The sequence below is a fragment of the Tachyglossus aculeatus genome, chromosome 1 (assembly GCF_015852505.1).
Source record: "Tachyglossus aculeatus isolate mTacAcu1 chromosome 1, mTacAcu1.pri, whole genome shotgun sequence".
In the NCBI taxonomy this organism is placed as follows: domain Eukaryota; kingdom Metazoa; phylum Chordata; class Mammalia; order Monotremata; family Tachyglossidae; genus Tachyglossus; species Tachyglossus aculeatus.
This window is the reverse complement of record NC_052066.1, coordinates 137,595,740-137,614,602: the sequence shown is the minus strand read 5'-3', so window position 1 is coordinate 137,614,602 and position 18,863 is coordinate 137,595,740. Positions and strand designations below refer to the sequence as shown.

General features: G+C 46.1%; 1 protein-coding gene across 1 annotated transcript in view; it reads left to right on the top strand.

Moving 5' to 3' along the window:
* The window catches only part of TTC27 (tetratricopeptide repeat domain 27), a 264,277-nt gene that overhangs the window by 1,627 nt on the left and 243,787 nt on the right, over positions 1–18,863 (top strand). The window contains 3 exon segments of the mRNA XM_038747964.1: positions 8,990–9,072; positions 9,074–9,168; positions 12,855–12,984. Coding sequence (XP_038603892.1) covers positions 8,990–9,072; positions 9,074–9,168; positions 12,855–12,984 — 308 coding nt within the window.

Sequence of the window (18,863 nt, the reverse complement as noted above, 5' to 3'; positions counted from 1 at the left end):
CAATTTGTACTTCCCAAGCGCTTAGTACAGTGCTCTGCACATAGTAAGCGCTCAATAAATACGATTGATGATGATGATGATATAGGGAGATGGTCCCTCCCCAACAGCGGGCTCACACTCTAGAAGTCTGGCCTCCCACTGCCCAGCCGGAGCTCCTAAACAATAATAATAATAACAGTAATCATCATCGTCATAATGATGGCATTTATTAAGCACCTACTATGTGCAAGGCTCTGCTCTAAGCGCTGGGGAGGTTACTGTAGTCCGCAAGCAAAGTTGGCATGACTGACTCCATCTTGTGTTTACCAACAGTAACCCTCAATTTGGTGCAGACCGAAAGCACTCCGGTGTTTGTAAACTAACATTAACCAAAGTGGCTCCTGTCCGTCTGGAATGTCCCCATCCTGGGTTGGCCGTTATCTCCTGATAACATTCATTCATTCAGTCGTATTTATTGAGCGCTTACTGTGTGCAGAGCACTGGACTAAGCGCTTGGGAAGTCCAAGTTGGCAACATAGACGGTCCCTACCCAACAGCGGGCTCTCGGTCTAGAAGTCTGGCCTCCCACTGCCCGGCTGGAGCCCCTAAGCAATAATGATAATAATAACAATAATCATCATCATAATGATGGCATTTATTAAGCGCCTGTTATGTGGAAGGTACTGTTCTAAGCGCTGGGGAGGTTACGGTTGTCCGCAAGCGAAGTTGGCATGACTGTGAGCCCACTGTTGGGTAGGGACTGTCTCTATACGTTGCCAACTTGTATTATCCAAGCACTTAGTACAGTGCTCTGCACACAGTAAGCGCTCAATAAATACGATTGATTGATTGATTGATGACTGACTCCATCTTGTGCATACCAATAGTAACCCTCAATTTGGTGCAGACCGAAAGCACTCCGGTGTTTGTGAAGTAACATTAACCAAAGTGGCTCCTCACCGTCTGGAGTGTCCCCGTCCTGTGTTGGCCGTTGTCTCCTGATAACATTCATTCATTCAATCGTGTTTATTGCTTCTCATCATCATCATCATCAATCGTATTTATTGAGCGCTTACTGTGTGCAGAGCACTGTACTAAGGGCTTGGGAAGTCCAAGTTGGCAACGTAGAGAGATGGTCCCTACCCAGCAGCGGGCTCACAGTCTAGAAGTTTGGCCTCCCACTGCCCGGATCCCCTAAACAATAATGATAATAATAACAATAATCATCATAATGATGGCATTTATTAAGCGCCTACTATGCGCAAGGCACTGCTCTAAGCGCTGGGGAGGTTACTGTAGTCCTCAAGCAAAGTTGGCATGACTGACTCCATCTTGTGCATACCAGCAGTAACCCTCAATTTGGTGCAGACCGAAAGCACTCCGGTGTTTGTAAAATAACATTAACCAAAGTGGCTCCTCACCGTCTGGAATGTCCCCATCCTCTGTTGGCCGTTATCTCTTGATAACATTCACTCATTCAGTCGTATTGAGCGCTTACTGTGTGCAGAGCACTGTACTAAGCGCTTGGGAAGTCCAAGTTGGAAACATAGACAGTCCCCACCCAACAGTGGGCTCACAGTCTAGAACGGGGAGACAGACAGCAAAACAAAACATATTGACAAAATTAAATAAGTAGAATAAATATGTACAAATAAAATAGAGTAATAAATCCATACAAACATATATCCAGGTGCTGTGGGGAGGGGAAGGAGGTAAGGCGGGGGGGGGGGGGAGGGGGAGAGGAAGGAGGGGGCTCAGTCTGGGACTGGGATAACGTCTTTTAAACAGGGATTTTTAACACTAACCAAACCATGACAAACGGTTGTACTTTAACTTGGGATCAGGAATGCCAAGGCCTCACGCACGGCACTACTCTCGGGAATCCTTTGTGTAGCTCGGAGTTGAAACCCAATAAAAGAGGAAGAAGCGGCCGGGATCGGGGCTGCTTGTCACTCGTCCCTCTCCCGGGAGGTGAACGGGCAGGTAGCCACTCTCCTTCCTTACTTTTGTATCTGAACTCATGTCTCCGAGTCCTTTTTCCTATCTGCGTCACCACCTTGGGTCCACGAACCCTGCGGCCGATTTACACCGATTAACTATTTTGCATCCTCCTTTTCGATAACAGTTACAGGGTGATCAGCGTGGCTCAGTGGAAAGAGCCGGAGCTTCTAGACTGTGAGCCGCTGTTGGGTCGGGACCGTCTCTAGATGTTGGCAACATGTACTTCCCAAGCGCTTAGTACAGTGCTCTGCACACAGTAAGCGCTCAGTAAATATGAGTGGTCCTCAGTTCCCTCATCTGTAAAATGGGGATTAAGACTGAGCCCCACATCAATCAATCAATCAATCATATTTATTGAGCGCTTACTATGTGCAGAGCACTGTACTAAGTGCTTGAGAAGTACAAGTTGGCAACATATAGAGACGGTCCCTACCCAACAGTGGGCTCACACCTTGTCTATATCCCAGGGCTCAGAACAGTGCTTGGCACATAGTAACTGCTTAACAAATATAGAGAAGCAGCGTGGCTCAGTGGAAAGAGCCCAGGTTTTGGAGTCAGGGGTCACGGGTTCAAATCCTGGCTCCTCCACTTGTCAGCTGGGTGACTTTGGGCAAGTCACTTCCCTTCTCTGTGACTCAGTTCCCTCATCTGGAAAATGGGGATGAAGACTGTGAGCCCCCCTCCGTGGGACAACCTCATCACCTTGTAACCTCCCCAGCGCTTAGAGCAGTGCTTTGCACATAGTAAGCGCATTGTAAATGCTATCATTATTATTATCAGGTTGTCCCTCAGTGGGCTCACAGTCTTAATCCCCATTTTACAGATGAGATAAGTGAGGCACAGAGAAGTCAAGTGATTTGCCCAAAGTCACACAGCTGACAAGTGGCGGAGCGGGATTTGAACCCGTGACCTCTGACTCCAAAGCCCGGGCTCTTTCCACTGAGCCACGCTGCTTCTCTATATTTGTTAAGCGCTTACTATGTGCCAAGCCCTGTTCTAAGCCCTGGGATAGAGACAAGGTGATCAGGTTGTCCCACGTGGAGCTTCACAGTCTTCATCTCCATTTTACAGATGAGGGAACTGAGGCCCAGAGAATAGTAATAATAATGATGGCATATGTTAAGCGCTTGCTATGTGCCAAGCACTGTTCTAAGTGCTGGGATAGAGACAAGGTAATCAGGTTGTCCCACGTGGAGCTGCACAGTCTTCATCCCCATTTTACAGATGAGGGAACTGAGCCCAGAGAATAATAATAATAATGATGAGGGTATTTGTTAAGTGCTTACTAAATGCCAAGCACTGTTCTAAGCACTGGGGGAGATACAGGGTAATTAGGTTGTCCCACGTGGGGCTCACAGTCTTCATCCCCATTTTACAGAAGGGGGAACTGAGGCCTAGAGAATAATAATAGTGATGGCATTTGTTAAGTGCTTACATGTTCTAAGCGCTGGGGTAGATACAAGGTAATCAGGTTGTCCCGCGTGGGGCTCAAAGTCTTCATTTCCATTTTACAGATGAGGGAACTGAGGCCCAGAGAATAATAATAATAATAATGATGGAATTTGTTAAGTGGGCAGGAATTGTCTCTACTGCTGTATTGTACTCTCCAAGTGCTGAGTACAGTGTTGTGCATACAGTTAGCGCTCAATAAATATGATTGATTAAGTGCTTACTATGTGCCAAGCACTGTTCTAAGCACTGGGAGGGCTACAAGGTGATCAGGTTGTCCCACGTCGGGCTTCACAGTCTTCACCCCCATTTTACAGATGAGGGAACTGAGACCCAGAGAATAATAATAATGATGCAGCGTGGCTCAGTGGAAAGAGCCCAGGCTTTGGAGTCAGAGGTCATGGGTTCAAATCCCGGCTCCACCACTTGTCAGCTGGGTGACTTTGGGCAAGTCACTTCATTTCTCTGGGTCTCAGTTCCCTCATCTGTAAAATGGGGGTGAAGACTGCGAGCCCCACGTGGGACAACCTGATCACCTTGTATCCTCCCCAGCGCTTAGAACAGTGCCTTGCACATAGTAAGCACTTAACAAATGCCATTATTATTATTATTATTATGCGCTTACTATGTGCCCAGCACTGTTCTAAGCGCTGGGGGAGATACAGGGTGATCAGGTTGTCCCAAGTGGGGCTCACAGGCTTCATCCCCATTTAACAGATGAGGTAACTGAGGCCCAGAGAAGTGAAGTGACTTGCCCAAAGGCACCCAGCTGACAAGTGGTGGAGCGGGATTAGAACCCACGACCTCCGACTCCCAAACACATGCTCTTTCCGTTGAGCCACGCTGTCCCACGTGGGGCTTACAGTCTCCATCCCCATTTTGTAATAATAATAATAATGATGATGATGGTATTCGTTATGCGCTTAGAACAGTGCTGGGGTAAATACAAGGTCATTTATTCAGTCGCATTTTTTGAGCACTTACTGTGTACAGAGCACTGGACTAAGCGCTTGGAAAGTACAATTCGACAAGAGACAGAGGCTCACAATCTTCATCCCCATTTTGTAATAATAATGGTGGTATTTGTTAAAGCACCTACTACAAGCACTGTTCTAAGTGCTGGGGTAGATACGAGGTAATCAGGTTGACCCATGTGGGGCTCGCAGTCTTAATCCCCATTTTGTAATAATAATAGTAATGATGGTATCTGTTAAGCCCTTACTATGTGCCAAGCACTGTTCTAAACGCTGGGGTAGATACGAGGTAATCAGCTTGACCCACGTGCGACTCACAGTCTTCATCCCCATTTTACAGGTGAGGGAACTGGGGCCCAGAGAAGTGAAGTGACTTGGCCGAGGTCACACAGCAGACAAAGGCAGAGTCTGGATTAGAACCCACGTCCTCTGCCTCCCAAACCCGGCTCTTGCCACTAGGCCGTGCTGTTTCTCATAGTAAGCGCTTAACAAATGCATTAATAATAATAAAAATCATAATAATTAGTATTACTAACAGGCTTATGAGCCCCAGGCCGGACTTTGAGATTTAAAGGGTAGAATTGAGATATTTACAGTCGTATGTTTTTATTCGTGACATCCAAAAGGAGCTTGAAACGGCGACAGAAACAGGAGGAGTAAGAGGGGTAAGTGGGAAAGTTGAATTATGAGGTGACTTCGGAAGGACATCTGGGGCCTCTTTAAGTCTCTCTTTCCTTGGAGACAGGAATACCTCCCAGGAAAATCGGGTTTGATTTCAAGGGTTTCGTCAGGGATGAAAGTATTATATTCTCCCAAGTGCTTAGTACAGTGCTAGGCACACAGTAAGTCCTCAGTAAATTCCATTAATTGATTGATTGGTTGATTAAAGGGGTTATTTGCATTCGGTCCCTAGTTGCATCGCTGTTCGTGAGCCCCTTCATTGAACCACTGAATAAATAATACCGGTACTTTCCCTCACCCCAACAATGCGTGACGGAATAATGTAGGGAATGTAATGTAGGGAAGGGGTTGCTCCCCTGATTCTCGCAGAGGATCAGATGCCCAGATAATGATGGGAATATAATGCAGATAAATGCTCTCTCCCATTCTTCAGTGATTGGTAGCAGTAATTTCTGCTCTGACTTCATGCAGTATTTGAGAGTAGTCATTGTTGCATATTAAAAATTGCTTGTGATGAACACGAAACCAGATACCAGGGTCTTGGCGGTATCACAATGCTACTTAGCCCTCGTGCGCTTGTGGTGCTTGAAAGTGAGTGGGAAAACAGTTTAGAAATTGTCAAGATCGAAATTAGTGCCAGTTTATGGAGTTGTAACCTATGTTGCTTGAGAAAATTGCGTTGTCTTCACTATGCGTCTGAACGTGTACGCCGTGAACATGATGATTAGTAATTTCATGAATGAGAGAAGCAGCGTGGCTCAGTGGAAAGAGCACGGGCTTTGGAGTCAGGTCATGGATTCAAATCCCGGCTCCGCCAATTGCCAGCTGTGTGACCTTGGGCAAGTCCCTTAACTTCCCTGGGCCTCAGGTACCTCATCTGTAAAATGGGGATTAAGACTGTGAGCCCCCGTGGGACAATCTGATCACCCTGTAACCTCCCCAGCGCTTAGAACAGTGCTTTGCACATAGTAAGCGCTTAATAAATGCCATTAAAAAAAAAAGCCTTTGAGCAGGTGTCTATAGGAGGTTGCACAAGCAGAGAACATGGTTTCTGGAAGCATATTAGAAGGGAAAAGTTTGAGATTTCCCAAAGTATGCCTCAGTATAATGGCCTGAGTGGCCATCGTGGAAAGGGCACAGGCTTGGGAGCCAGAGAATCTGGGTTCTGTTCCCGGCTTTCTCAGTTGCTTTGGGCAAGGCCCTGAGTTTCTCTGTGCCTCAGTTTCCTGAACTGTAACATGGGGAGTAAATCCTACTCCCTCCCACTTAGACGGTGAGCCCCCATAAGGGACAGTGACTGTGTCCAATCTGATAAACTTGCATCCACCCCAGTGCGTAGAGTAATGCTCGTTACATGGTAAGCGTTTAACGGGTACCATAATAATAATAATAATAATAGCATCACTTACCTGCACAGTAGGTGTTAAGAAGGCAGTCATCGCTCAGTTTTATTTTTGAGTGTTTACCCCGTACACAGCGCTGGGAGAGTACTCACTATCTCTGCCTTCAAGGAAGGTAGCCAAATTCCAAATAAGGTACACATATGTAGAGGCTATCTATTTGGGATCTGTATTTACAGGACACACAGTACGCTCAATAAATGCGATTGAATGTAAACAGATTAAAAAGATGCAACACGCACACACATGTATGTAGAGGCTGTCTATTTGGGGTCTGTATTTACAGGAAAAGAGTTCCTTGGGAAATTGCTTTGGGCAAGGTTTCACCCGGTTTTCACTACCTCTCATTTGGTCACAAAGACCTTGCTACTCAGGATAAAGGCCCAGACATGCATTAGGTGTGACAAAATTGTGATTTAATAAAAGTAGCACCAATGGGAAAAGACCCCAACAGAAAATATTAAAGTCAGGGCTCGCCAGGGATATTCACAGCCGCTGAAGACGTATTTCAGAGAAGTTATGCGGTTAGGCCGCGTGGCTTGCCCGAAAGCGGGCCATGGGGAGAGGGCTGCGAAATTGGGTTTAGTGTAAAATAATCCCCAAATGAAAATGATTTCCCAGTCAGGTGGCTCAGGCTTGCCTTTCACCCCAGGCACAGCTAAGTAGAGGGAAGTCCATTGACTTCTGTGTGCTCTGCACACAGTAAGCGCTCAATAAATACGATTGATTGATTGATCTCACAAAGATCTCTCTCTGTTCGGGTTTCGGAGGAGCAGGCCGGCTGGATCTCGTAAATCACAGGTGCTGCCGCTGTCCATCTTCCCTCTGCTCTGCCCTCATGAGAGATCAGTACAGTGCTGTGCACACAGTAAGCGCTCAATAAATACGATTGATGATGATCAGTCCTGCTGTTTGAGGTGACAGTGGAGCATTCCCACTGTCGGCAGAGGAGTCATCAGCCACCGGGAAGCGGCATGGCCTACAGGATAAAGCCCGGTCCGGGGAGCCAGAGGACTCGGGTTCTAATCCCAACTCCGCCACTTACCTAATAATAATAATAATAATAATAATAATGGCATTTGTTAAGCACTTACCACGTGCAAAGCACTGTTCTAAGCTCTGGGGAGGATACAAGGTGATCAGGTTGTCCCACACGGGGGGCTCACAGTCTTCATCCCCATTTTCCAGGTGAGGTGACGGAAGAGAAGTGACTTGCCCAAGGTCACCCAGCTGACAATTGGCGGAGCCGGGATTTGAACCCATGACCCCTGACTCCAAAGCCCGGGCTCATTCCACCAAGCCACGCTGCTTGGGCAAGTCACTTCTCGGTTTCAGTTTCCCCATCTGCAAAATGGGGATTCAGTATCTGGCTTCCTCCTACTTAGACCAGGAGCCCCGTAGTAAGACCTGATTAGCTTGTAGCTGATCAGCTTAGTAGAGTGCTTGGCACATAGTAAGCGCTTAACAAATACCACGGTTATTCAAATGTTCCAAATGACTGGGGAGGTGGGGGAGGCCTGTGACTCCGCCGCCTAATAAGACGGCCGGCATAGCTTAGGAGCAACACCTGTCGGCTTGGCTTGGAGCAAAGTGGTGTTTTCTGGTTCGGGCTCCCATCCAGCGGTGATGATGATGATGATGGCATTTGTTAAGCGCTTACTATGTGCAAAGCACTGTTCTAAGCGCTGGGCAGGTTACAAGGTGATCAGGTTGTCCCACGGGGGGCTCGCAGTCTTAATCCCCATTTTCCAGATGAGGGAACTGAGGCACAGAGAAATGAAGTGACTTGCCCAAAGTCACCCAGCTGACAATTGGCGGAGCCAGGATTTGAACCCATGACCTCTGACTCCAAAGCCCGGGCTCTTTCCACTGAGCCACGCTGCTTCTCTACTGAGAAGCAGAGTGGTTCTCTACAGAGCGGTTCTCTGCCGATGGGTCTAAATATGGTGCAATTCCTTGGTTCTTATATGTTGCCAACTTGTACTTCCCAAGCGCTTAGTACAGTGCTCTGCACACAGTAAGCGCTCAATAAATACGATTGATGATGATGATGATGATGATGATGATGATGATGATGATGAACAAGAGGGCCCTGAGTGGGGAACTTCAGTGTGGTAAGCGTGGCTCAGTGGAAAGAGTGCAGGCTTGGAGTCAGAGGTCATGGGTTCAAATCCCCGCTCCGCCAATTGTCAGCTGTGTGACTTTGGGCAAGTCACGTCACTTCTCTGGCCCTCAGTTACCTCATCTGTCAAATGGGGATTAAGATTGTGAGCCCCACATGGGACAACCTGATCCCCTTGCCCAGCGCTTAGAGCAGTGCTCTGCACATAGTAAGCTCTTAACAAACACCAAAATTGGTATTATTATTGTTATTACTTGCATCCAACAAGTAGGTGCTTCCTCGCGGTAGGTGTGCCACTCTAAAATAAGCATTGTCTACCGTTTTAATTCAGTATACGTCCAATAAGGTCGATGCCTAATGGTTGCTCATTCTTCAAATTGCAGAAAGCGCATCCTTGTTGCAGTTGCTATTAGAAGGGAGCTATGAAGCCGTTTTCTTCGACCCAGTGATCCAGAATGTTTTCGCCCCCCCCCTCGACCGCGGAGGAGAAGATTGACAGTTACCTGGAGAAGCAGCTTTCAGCATACCTGGACAGGCCCACGGGATTTGACCAAGCCGAAAGGTTCGAAATTTTTTGGACATGGGGAGGGAGGCTTTGGGAGACAGGGTTGTTGTTGCTTTTAAGCAATAGATATCGAAAGTAACTTTAGCTGAAAGAAACTTGTTTAATTTTTCTCCTGTAACGAAGTTGTGGTGTGTGGTCCCTTGAAGTGATTAAATAAATTATTTTGGTGACCAATGCACATGTTGGGTTGGGGGATTTACCCTTTTTGTTCTGCGGAACGGAGGACGGGGGGAAAGCAAAATCAAGTAGGCACAAATTAAGTCCGGGGTATACTCCTCTAGACTGTAAGCTTGTTGTAGGCAGGGACCGGGTCTGTTATATTCTTGTTTGTACTCTCCCAAGCACGTAGTACAACGTCCTGCGCACAGTAAACGCTCAGTAAATACAGTTGATTGTTTGTAGCCATACACACGTACATTAAAACAGACCAACAAGAGCACGTATAGACCCGCTGGAGAAGATTCTTCCAAACCAGAGATTGAATTTGTTTTGGGAGATTAGTACTGGGAGGTTTGGGTTATGGCAGTCAGGAGACAGTATTTATTGAGGGCCTGCTGTGGAAAATTACGAAAGAAGACTACAGTATGTTTCTTATGCTTGAGAAACTTAACAGTCTAATGGGGGAAAACAACGCAGAAACAAACATGGCAACATAATCGCAAAGCACAAGTGATCAAAATATATCAAGCGCTTAGTACAGTGCTCTGCACACAGTATGCTCAATAAATGATTAAACAGATTAAACTATAAACAGATTTATACAATATTTATAAAAAATGTATATATTATATATTTATAAAATATTTTTAAGATGTAAACATATTAAAAAGATGCAACACGCACACGTATGTAGAGGCTATCTATTTGGGGTCTGTATTTACAGGACCCACAGTACACTCAATAAATGCGATTGAATAGGAACAGATTAAAAAGATGCAACACACACACATGTATGTAGAGGCTATCTATTTGGGGACTGTATTTACAGGAAAAGAGTTCCTTGGGAAATTGCTTTGGGCAAGGTTTCATCTGGTTTTCACTACCTCTCATTTGTTCACAAAGACCTTGCTACTCAGGATAAAATCCCAGACATGCATTAGGTGTGACAACAGAGATCCTTTCGGTTAGTCCGTTAAGTTAGAGAAGCAGCGTGGCCTAGTGGAAACCTCGGGCCTGGGACCCCGAGGACCTGAGTTCTAATCCTTGCTCCCTTTATTCATTCGCACAACCCCACACCACTTATGTACATACCTGTAATTTATTTATTTATTTGAGCCTAGACTCTAGGTCTGTCTATAGACTATCCCTCTAGAGTATGAGCTGGTTGTGGGGCAGGAATTGTTTCTGTTCTGTTGTCCTCTCCGAAATACAGTGCCCTGTACACAGTAAGTGCTCAGTTAATACGATTGATTGTTTGCTGGGTGACCTTGGACAAGTCTCTTCACTTCTCTGTGGCTAGGATTAGAACCCAGGTCCTGCTGGGCCCAGGAGTCAGAAATCCCAACTCCCCATAACAAGCCTTCTCCAGTGAATTTCCCACAGCCCACATCATACAAAACCACCAGCCGACATTTTACTTATAGCCATCCCTAACACTTCTAGCGTATTCAAGTACGATTATTCGATTCATATTCGATTATTTGGAGTATTTTGACTTTAATTGTATGTGTGTTTCCCCCATTATTGTGCAAGCTCCTTGAGGGTAGGGAACGTGTCATGTCTTTGTTTTCTACTTCCTGAGTGCTAGGTATAGTGCATCGTGCCCAGTAGGCACTCAGTAAATGCTGTGTGAACTCGGGCAAGTCACTAAACTTCTCTATACCTCAGTTACCTCGTCTGTAAAACGGGGATTAAGACTGAGCCCTATGTGGGACAGGGACCATGTCCAATCTGATTAGCTTGTAGCTACCCCAGTGCTTAGAACAGTGCTTGACACATAGTAAGCACTTAACAAATACCATTATTATCATCATCATCATCATCAATCGTATTTATTGAGCGCTTACTATGTGCAGAGCACTGTACTAAGCGCTTGGGAAGTACAAATTGGCAACATATAGAGACAGTCCCTACCCAACAGTGGGCTCACAGTCTAAAAGGGGAGACAGAGAACAAAACCAAACATACGAACAAAATAAAATAAATAGAATAGATATGTACAAATAAAATAAATAAATGAATAGAGTAATAAATATGTACAAACATATATACATATATATAGGTGCTGTGGGGAAGGGAAGGAGGTAAGATGGGGGTGATGGAGAGGGGGACGAGGGGGATTATTATGATGATTATTATTATTATTTGGAGGACCTTGAATGTGGAGAGAGTTGTGATCTGTCAGATTTGAAGAAGGAAGAAATTTGAAGCTGGGGGACTGTGTGCGCAGGGGAACTGAAGCGCTTAGTACAGTGCTCTGCACACAGTAAGCGCTCAATAAATACGATTGAATGGAGAGAATTGAGAGCCAGATACATGTAGGTTCATTCATTCATTCAGTCGTATTTACTAAGCGCTTACTGTGTGCAGAGCACTGTACTAAGCGCTTGGGAAGTACAAGTTGGCAACACATAGAGACGGTCCGTACCCAACAGTGGGCTCACAGTCTAGAAAATGTTATGTTGGGTTGGATTCTTTCCCACCAGTTGGAAATCCAAGATCATAAATTATTTGATCTTGGATTATTTCAGCACTTAGAACAGTGCTTAGAACAGTGCTTGGCACATAGTAAGCACTTAACAAATGCCATCATTATCACTATTATTATTTGGAAAACAATTTATTGAATACTATAAGGAGTAATGGGAACAAGAGTCCCATGAGGTAGCCAAGCTAGGGAATGGGGTATAATTCCTTCATTATAATTTATTTGCCCCCCTAGTCTCCCAGTATTAATGAGAGAGGTGTTGGAATAGAATCTGAGAAAAAGATACACGGAATCAGTAAAAGGAATCAGTTCAGGTTCATATGTGTGCAGCCCCATGGACTGTTACATACCTTTTATTCTCTACTGTTTTATCAAGAATTATGCCTATTTTTACCACTGTAAATTGGTACCTCATTAATCAGCAGTATTATTTATTAAATACATACGATGTGCCAAGCACTTTACTAAAACGTGGGGAGAATATATGGTTATTAATTAAGACACGGCCTATTATCCAAAGCGTGGTTCAGCGGAAAGAGCCCGGGCTTTGGAGTCAGAGGTCATGGGTTCGAATCCCGGCTCCGCCACATGTCTGCTGTGTGACCTTGGGCAAGTCACTTCACTTCTCTGAGCCTCAGTTCCCTCATCTGTAAAATGGGGACTAAGACTGTGAGCCCCACGTGGGGCAACCTGATCCCCTTGTGTCCTCCCCAGCGCTTAGAACAGGGCTTTGCACATAGTAAGCGCTTAACAAATGCCATCATCATCAAAGGGATCACATTCTAAATGGGGGAGAACAGATACTGGGAAAATGCAACAAGAAGTACAAGATAGCTAGCTAAATTTAGTGATTGTAAAGCAAACCGAGGAGGAAAAATAGTTCTTATCGTTTAGTAAATTTTTTATTTTGCGAATAATATATGGATCAGTAGATTGCGTTTTACTAATTGAGGGGTTTTGCTGTGGGCTTTTAAAGCCTGAGAATTCCGTTATGTGTATTTGATGGTGTCTGTTTTTCCTTTGAACTTCCTTGTAGGCAGCAACAGCTCTTCTTGCTTGGAGTGAGCAGTTTGCAGCTTTTTGTTCAGAGCAACTGGACAGGACCGCCTGCGGACTTACGGGCCCAGGATTTTTTGCCCTCTGCTTTGATACAGCAGTTTAGTGAGGTATGATTATCCATTCAGCTGGTACCATGGCATTGGCCGCCGTCTCTGAGAGCGCCAGAAGGGCTTATTTTCGGCGGTGATGCACTTCGGGAAGTAGTCATTTGCCACAAAACTACTGTCAAGTCGATGATCACTGCGAATATATTTTGACGTTCCTGAGATGAACGAATTGGGGACCGGTCGGGGGATAAGAAGGACGGAGGACGTTTGATCGAACAGGACGCTCCAGTCGAAGCGCGGCTGTCGACCGTTGAGGAGCGGTGTGGTCTAGTGGCGAGAGCACGGGCTTGGGAGTCGATTCTGATCCCAGCTCTGCCACCTACCTGCCTTGGGACCTTGGGCAAGTCGCTTCACTTCTCTGGGCCTCGGTTCCCTCATCTGTAAAATGGGGGTTAAGGCTGTGAGCCCCATTTGGGGCAGGGATTGTGTCCAACCTGATTAATTTGTATCTACCTCAGTGCTTAGTACAGTGCCTGGGACAGGGTAGGCACTGAAAAATACCTTAAAAAAAAAGATGTTTTTATTTGGTCCCTTTCAAGGGCTCCCAGAAGCCCCCGGCCGGACCCCGGCTGCCTGCCGGCTACCAAGTAGTTGCCAGCTAGCCCTGGCGACCACAATTCCACTGTGGACAGTTGACAGTTATTTGAGCGGACCTGGAGGTTTGGTCGGGACCCAAGGGGACCTGATGGACCTGAATTCATTCATTCATTCATTCATTCATTCATTCAAGCGCTCAATAAATACGATTGAAAGAATGAATGAATGAGGGCCCCGAGAAAGGGCCGGGGCGGGGAGTGGGGAACACAAGTTCTGCTTCCTCTAGACCGTAAGCTCACTGTGGGCGGGGGATGTGTCTGTTTTGTCGTTATGCTGTGACCTCCCCAGCGCTTAGTACAGTGCCCTGCACGCAGTAAGCACTCAATAAATACGACCGACTGACTGACCGGCCGACCAGCTAGGGTAGGGCCAGGAAGAGTGTGAAATGCCATTCCTCTAGTCACAGCACCCTACTGGATTTTGTTTTTATTCTGTATATTTGTCCCCTTTTATGCTGCTTTACTGTTGGACTGTCTCCTGATGGGTCTTGTCTCCATGTATTCTTACACGGATCGGGAGGCCCTCCAGGGCCAGGAACTTGTGTTTCATTCCCACACATGTAGTCATTCCCAGCTTTTAGTACTGTGCTGTGTGCACAGTAAGCACTTAATAAATGCCGTTATTCCTGGGTGTCCCTGGGCTGTCCAGTTGAAGAAAGACCCTTCTGTGACTCCCACCTCGAGCGATAGAAGATACCCATAGGGATCACCTTTTCCACCAGAGCTAACAAGGACACAAAGACTTGGGATAAAGGCGTGAAGAGTTTTAGGGGCGGGAATAAAGGGAGCAGTGCTCCTTGGCTAGGGAAGCAGCGTGGCTCAGTGGAAAGAGCCCGGGCTTTGGAGTCAGAGATCGTGGGTTCAAATCCCAGTTCCGCCAATTGTCAGCTGTGTAGTCACTTAACTTCTCTGGGCCTCAGTTCCCTCATCTGTAAAATGGGGATTAAGACTGTGAGCCCCACTTGGGACAACCTGATCACCTTGTATCCCCCCAGCGCTTTGCACATAGTAAGCGCTTGACAAATGCCATTATTATTATTATTATTATTATTAGCTATGGACAGCAATCTACAACGCTGCAAAGGTAACAGCTCACTTACCGTATATCGACTGTGAGCCCACTGTTGGGTAGGGACCGTCTCTATATGTTGCCAACTTGTACTTCCCAAGCGCTTAGTACAGTGCTGTGCACACAGTAAGCGCTCAATAAATACGATTGATTGATTGATGGACTGTGGTTGCATGGCAGGCCCATTCTCTATAGCACCAAAACCTTCAGTAGTTTTTCCATTACCTTGCTGTTCAATATGTATTTTCAAATGCGCCGTATGCTTAATGATAGCAGAATAAATATCGTTGTGGGGATCCTAACCTTTAGCTTCTCTGTGTTCTTGAAAATATAAAAATGTCTGCTACAAACAGATCCCGTCACACAGCAACTCTGGAAGCACATTCAGAATTCAATCAGAACGTCGGCCTTAAATTCCCAAAGGAGGGTCAAGATAACTTGTGCCTTCGATTTTTCATGCCCTTCAATTTTTCTCCCCATTTGATATGAAACGTAAAATGATTTGTGATGAAATATAGCCTTTATGATCAAGCTGTTAGTAACAAACCACCATTTGGTTTGGATTTAGACACTCCTGCTAAACGCTCCAGTGGCTGCTAAATATGGTAGGGTAAATCATTTTTTTTTTTAATCGTAGTCGACAAGCCAGTTAAGTATAAACAGTATCGATTCCTCTTGCGAATGCTTCAAAAATGTAAATCCACCAGTTACTTCTTAACCACAAATGTAGAATCCATTTTCTTTCCAGGGGGAGTAAATGGTGTGGTTATTTGGTAGACAGATAGCCGTCCAGTACATTGACATCTGATGCTGCCGAGGGTAAAATTGCATCCAATCGATCAGTCATCAGTGGAATTTATTGAGGGCTTACTGTGTGCGGAGCACTGGACTATAAAAGATTGGGAAAGTACAATAGAACAGAGTTGGCAGACACAGCCTTGCCTAGTGGATAAAGCATGGGACTCGGGACCTGAGTTCTAATCCTAGCCCTGCCACGGGTCTGCTGTGTGACCTTGGGCTAGTCACTTCACTCCTCTGTGCCTCAGTTACCTCATCTGAAAATGGGGTTTGAAACTGTGAGCCCCATGTTGGTCATGGATTGTGTCCAACCTGATTATCTTGCATCTTACTCCAGCACTTAGTACAGTGCCTGGCACATAGTAAGCACTCAACAAATACCATAAAAAAAAAATCAGTCTCTATACGTTGCAGACTTATAATAATGATGGTATTTGTTAAGCGCTTACTATGTGCTAAGCACTGGGGGGGATACAAGGTGATCAGGTTGTCCCATGTGGGGCTCTTAATCTCAATCCCCATTTTATAGATGAGGTAGCTAAGGCACAGAGAAGTTAAGTGACTTGCCCAAAGTCACCAGCTGACAAGTGGCAGAGCCGGGATTAGAACCCACAACCTCCGACTCCCAAGCCCGGGCTCTTTCCATCGAGCCACGCTGCTTCTCCAAGCTTGTACTTCCCAAGCGCTTAGTACAGTGCTCTGCACAGAGTTAAGTGCTCAATAAATACAATTGAATGAATGAATGAATGATAAGGGCTGTGGATAGGTGAACTGTCCACAAGTGGCGAGGGTGACTGTTGGCTGGGTACGAACCGGACAAGTTGTACTCTCCCAAATGCTTAGTACAGTGCTTTGCACACAGTAGGCGCGCAGTAAATATGATTGAATGAATAAATAAGTGAAGCTTCTCAGGGGGGAGCTGGGTTTTCAGGAAGTAGTAATGGAATGGACTGAGTACCCCCTAGGTACTGTGCACTTTACTACACGCTTCAGTCAATCCATCGTATATCTTAAATGCTTCCCATGTGTACAGCACTATACTAAGCGCCGGGGACGGTACAGTATAGCAGTCGGTAGACATGTTCCCTGCCCACAAGGAGCTTGCAATCTAGCAGGAGAGACTGACATTAATATAAGTAAATCGATCGTGCTATGGGGTGAATAAAAGGCGCAAATCCAAGGGCAGTGCTGCTGCAGAAGGGAGATGGGAGAAGAAAGCGAACAACTGAAGCAGGAGCCAGAGGTTTTACACTCTGGGAGGCAAGACATAAAAAAAAAAAAAATTTAAATAGAGTAGTCATCATCAATCGTATTTATGGAGCGCTTACTGTGTGCAGAGCACTATACTAAGCGCTTGGGAAGTACAAATTGGCAACATATAGAGACAGTCCCTACCCAACAGTGGGCTCACAGTCTAAAAGACTGAATGAATAATCAGAATAGTCAGAATGAAGAATCAACTCAGTGCAAGTGCTGAGGAAGGATGTATTAGGATTATGGTTACTATTATGGTATTTTCTAAGGGCTTATCATCATCATCAATCGTATTTATTGAGCGCTTACTATGTGCAGAGCACTGTACTAAGCGCTTGGGAAGTACAAATTGGCAACATCTAGAGACAGTCCCTACCCAACAGTGGGCTCACAGTCTAAAAGGGGGAGACAGAGAACGAAACCAAACATACTAACAAAATAAAATAAATAGAATAGATCTGTACAAATAAAATAAATAAATAGATTTATGTGTCAAGCACTGTTTTAAACTCTGGGGTAGTTACAAGATAATTAGATCAGACACAGTCCCTGTCCCACCCGGGACTCACAGTCTAAGGAGAGAGGAGACGGAGGCGTAGAGGAGTTGTGACTCGTCCAAGGTCACACTGCAGGCAAGGGACGGACTGGGATTAGAAAACAGGTCCCCCGAGGAGTTGTGACTTGTCCAAGGTCACACTGCAGGCACGGGACGGACTGGGATTAGAACACAGGTCCCCCGAGTCCCCAAGCCCTGCTACGCCGAAGGATGTGCTAGAGGCGGTAGTTGGGTTGATGTGATTTGGGGGGACAGGAGTCAGTTGAGGAAGGCTTGTTGGAGGAGATGGGATTTTAGGAGGCCTTTGAGCAAGGGGAGAGCTGGGTAGCGCTCAATAAATACGATTGATTGATTGATTGATAGTGTCCCATCTGAAGGCGGGACGCTCCAAGCCTGGAGAATAATGCGAGGGAAGGCTGGAGGTGGGAGTCCAGAGAGGCGTACAGTTAGGAGGCTAATATGAGAAGAGCAGTAAATAGTATTTTTTAAGAGCAGAGCACTGATCAGCGTGGCTCATCATCGTCATCATCATCAATCGTATTTATTGAGCGCTTACTATGTGCAGAGCACTGTACTAAGCGCTTGGGAAGTACAAATTGGCAGCACATAGAGACAGTCCCTACCCAACAGTGGGCTCACAGTCTAAAAGGGGGAGACAGAGAACAACACCAAACATACCAACAAAATAAAATAAATAGGATAGATATGTACAAGTAAAATAAATAAATAAATAGAGTAATAAATATGTACAACCATATATACATATATGCAGGTGCTGTGGGGAAGGGAAGGAGGTAAGATGGGGGGGATGGAGAAGGGGACGAGGGGGAGAGGAAGGAAGGGGCTGAGTGTGGGAAGGCCTCCTGGAGGAGGTGAGCTCTCAGCAGGGCCTTGAAGGGAGGAAGAGAGCTAGCTTGGCGGAGGGGCAGAGGGAGGGCATTCCAGGCCCGGGGGATGACGTGGGCTCAGCGGAAAGGGCACGGACTTGGGAGTCGGAGGTCAGGGGTTCAAATCCCGGCTCCGCCACTTGTCAGCTGGGTGACTTTGGGCAAGTCACTTCGCTTCTCTGGGCCTCAGTTCCCTCATCTGGAAAATGGGGATGAAGACTGTGAGCCCCCCGTGGGGCAACCTGATCACCGTGTAACCTCCCCAGTGCTTAGAACAGTGCTTTGCACATAGCAAGCTCTTAATAAATGCTACCATTATTATTATCGGGGAAGCAGCGTGGCTCAGTGGAAAGATCACGGGCTTTGGAGTCAGAGGTCATGGGTTCAAATCCCGGCTCCACCAATTGTCAGCTGTGTGACTTTGGTTAAGTCACTTAACATCTCTGTGCCTCAGTCACCTCATCTGTGAAATGGGGATTAAGACTGTGAGCCCCCTGTGGGACAACCTGATCATCTTGTAACCTCCCCAGCGCTTAGAACAGTGCTTTGCACATAGTAAGCACTTAATAAATGCCATAAAAAAGATCATCCACAGAACGGAGCTCTTGGGCGAGAACCTCAGCCACCTTTGTCTCCAGTGAGAAGCAGCGTGGCTCAGTGGAAAGAGCCCGGGCTTTGGAGTCAGGCGTCATGGGTTCAAATCCCGGCTCCACCAACTG